We start from the raw sequence: 2300 nt of genomic DNA, 5'->3' as shown, positions 1-2300 counted from the left end.
CTGCGGCTGGGTGGGATATAGGGCAATGAGCGTTGAGCAGTGTGCGATGAGCAATGAGCAATGAGCAGTGAGCAGCCCCTCCCTAAACAAAGTGAAGCGCAGGACGGGGTCCGGTGGATGGGAGGCAAGGAAACGCGGGGGGTTGCCACGTGCGCTACCGCCGCCGCCGCAGGCAGCACCCCTGCGGCGGCGGCAGCGGCAGCAAGCCGTGGACCCAAACGCCGTGCCGCCGCCGCCGCAGGCAGCACCCCTGCGACGGCGGCGGCAGCAAGCCGTGGACCGAAACTCCGTGCCGCCGAGTCCCGTGGCTGTGGCCGTGGGCTTCTGGCAGGAAACTACGGCCGCAGCTCGGCAGCACGGGGGCGTCGCAGCGTGCCGCCGCCGCCGCCGCGCTGCCCCCCGGGCACGGCGGCGGCGGCAGCAAGCTTGGGCCCAAACGCCGTGCCGCCGAGTCCCGTGGCTGCGACCGTAGACCGTGGGCCGGAAACTGCGGCCGCAGCTCGGCGGCACGTGGTTCTGGTCAAATCGCCAAGCGTGCAGCAGCGCCGAACCACGCTTCCCGGCCTCGGCGCATGCCTTCAGGGGCCCCCTATCGCTGGGCACACCCCTCCAACACCGAACATGCGCCCGGGGGGGAGGGCGGCCCGGGCTGCCCAGGCCAAAGTGGGCCGCCCTCGAGCAAGAGGCGGCCGGGCTGTGTGCTGAATGAATGAATGCCCGTGTCTGCTGTACTTGAGGTGATCAATGTCGGGCATCTGCACCATCAGCAGCTGCGAGCCGCTGCGGGCGGGGCACACGACGGGGGCAGGACACAGAGTGGGACTGAAGTGGTGGTGGCTTCGGATGGGAAGACGCTGACGCCCCGGCAGCCGCAGCGCGCGTGTGCGTCTCTCCCAGCTGTGGCACTCACCCAAAGATGATGGCCCACCAATTGTAGTTTGTGAAGCAGCTGCTCCAGCCGGCCTCGCTGCATATGGAGCGAGCGATGGTCTGCAAGGTTGGGGAGCGGGGGACGGCGGGCGGCGGTTCAGACCCAGGCGCGGCAATGCCGCTTGTGGGTGGTCTGCACAACCACGGCGCTCCATCCCCACCTGCAGCGACTGCGGGGCGGTGATGGCGTACGCCCACATGACGAGCACCAAATTGACGTGCTGGATGCTGCGAGGCAGGGGCACATGGATGTGTTGGGCGGTGGCACCAGGAGCGGCGGCGGCAGGGGCGGGCTGGGTGGGCACGTCTGCCCCTCTGCTCACATGCCAATCGTGGTGACTACCCACGGGCGGAAGGTCGCTGCGACACACTCGCTGTACGTGCAGTTAATCTTGCCGTTGATGATGTAGCAGTCTGCCAGCAGCACCTGTAAACATCGGCTCATGGCAGGAGGCCAGGTGTGATGAAGAGCAGGGAAGCAGGCCAGGTCGGTGGAACGACCCAGCAGCAGCTGCTCATTCTGCGGCGACAGGAGCATGGTGCTTTCCCGCCGGCTGTGGCGCATGTGCTAGTGCAACGCCCAGCGCCTCCATGGCCCACCCACCGAGCAAACTTGAGTGAGTGCCCCGAAACAAATGATGCACAGCGGCCCCGCCACCCTGCAGAGGGAGTGGCAGTGGTGGTGATGGGTGTTTCATCATCCCCTTGTAATCCGACCCTTGCTCTGCGGCAAGGGCAGCAGCGCTACATCGCCAGCAGCTCACCAGCCCAGCATCGCCACGGCGTATGGCAGCGCCAACACGCCAGCGCCGATGACAGCGGTGAGCACATGCATCAGCGCTGTGAAGGTAGTGCCTGTGCGCCGCGGCTCCTCCAGGCCCTGCGCATCTGTGGGCGGCCCGTCTGCGAGGCTCAGCCCGCCGTCTGCCAGGTCCAGACCGCTGGAACTGCTGCACTCGGCGTTCGACGCCTCCGACTCGCTGCCGCCGCCACCCCAGCGGTGCCGGCTGCTGGCACCGCCGGCTGCAGCGAGACCCATGATGCTTACTCTCGATGAAGCAGGAGCGAGGTTTGCAGGGCGGCCAGGGGCTTCGCTCAGCTACGGCCGAAGCTCATCTCTAGATAAGGACGGGATGGGTGTGTATATCAGTTCACACAACGGATGTAAACCCAGCAGGCAGCAAGATGGTTGCACATTGGCCAACTTGCCACAGGAGCCACACACTGCCAGCAGCAGCACACTGGCTGAACAAGGCGTTTAGCGGCCATCAAGCAGCTCAGTGGGGCAGGCAGCCACCAGAGCCCTGGCCACGCTGGAATGGGGGCCTGCATGAGCCTTGCATGGGCCCACTTGCTGGCACTGGGTTGAA

The 2300-nt window shown here is 66.5% G+C and overlaps 1 protein-coding gene across 1 annotated transcript in view; it reads right to left on the bottom strand.

Annotated features, from left to right (window-relative positions):
- CHLNCDRAFT_59479 (hypothetical protein) overlaps window positions 1-1969 on the bottom strand; it is a gene marked incomplete at its 5' end in the record, with an annotated part of 8412 nt that extends 6443 nt beyond the window's left edge. The window contains 6 exons of the mRNA XM_005842684.1: window positions 733-780; window positions 911-990; window positions 1092-1158; window positions 1254-1357; window positions 1535-1589; window positions 1695-1969. Of these exons, the coding sequence (XP_005842742.1) occupies window positions 733-780; window positions 911-990; window positions 1092-1158; window positions 1254-1357; window positions 1535-1589; window positions 1695-1969 (629 nt within the window). The remainder of the gene's footprint in view (window positions 1-732; window positions 781-910; window positions 991-1091; window positions 1159-1253; window positions 1358-1534; window positions 1590-1694) is intronic.
- Window positions 1970-2300: the final 331 nt, after the last annotated feature.

This window comes from Chlorella variabilis (assembly GCF_000147415.1).
Source record: "Chlorella variabilis unplaced genomic scaffold CHLNCscaffold_79, whole genome shotgun sequence".
Lineage (NCBI taxonomy): Eukaryota > Viridiplantae > Chlorophyta > Trebouxiophyceae > Chlorellales > Chlorellaceae > Chlorella > Chlorella variabilis.
The sequence above is the reverse complement of the archived record's forward strand: the minus strand, read 5'-3'. Positions and strand labels throughout refer to the sequence as shown.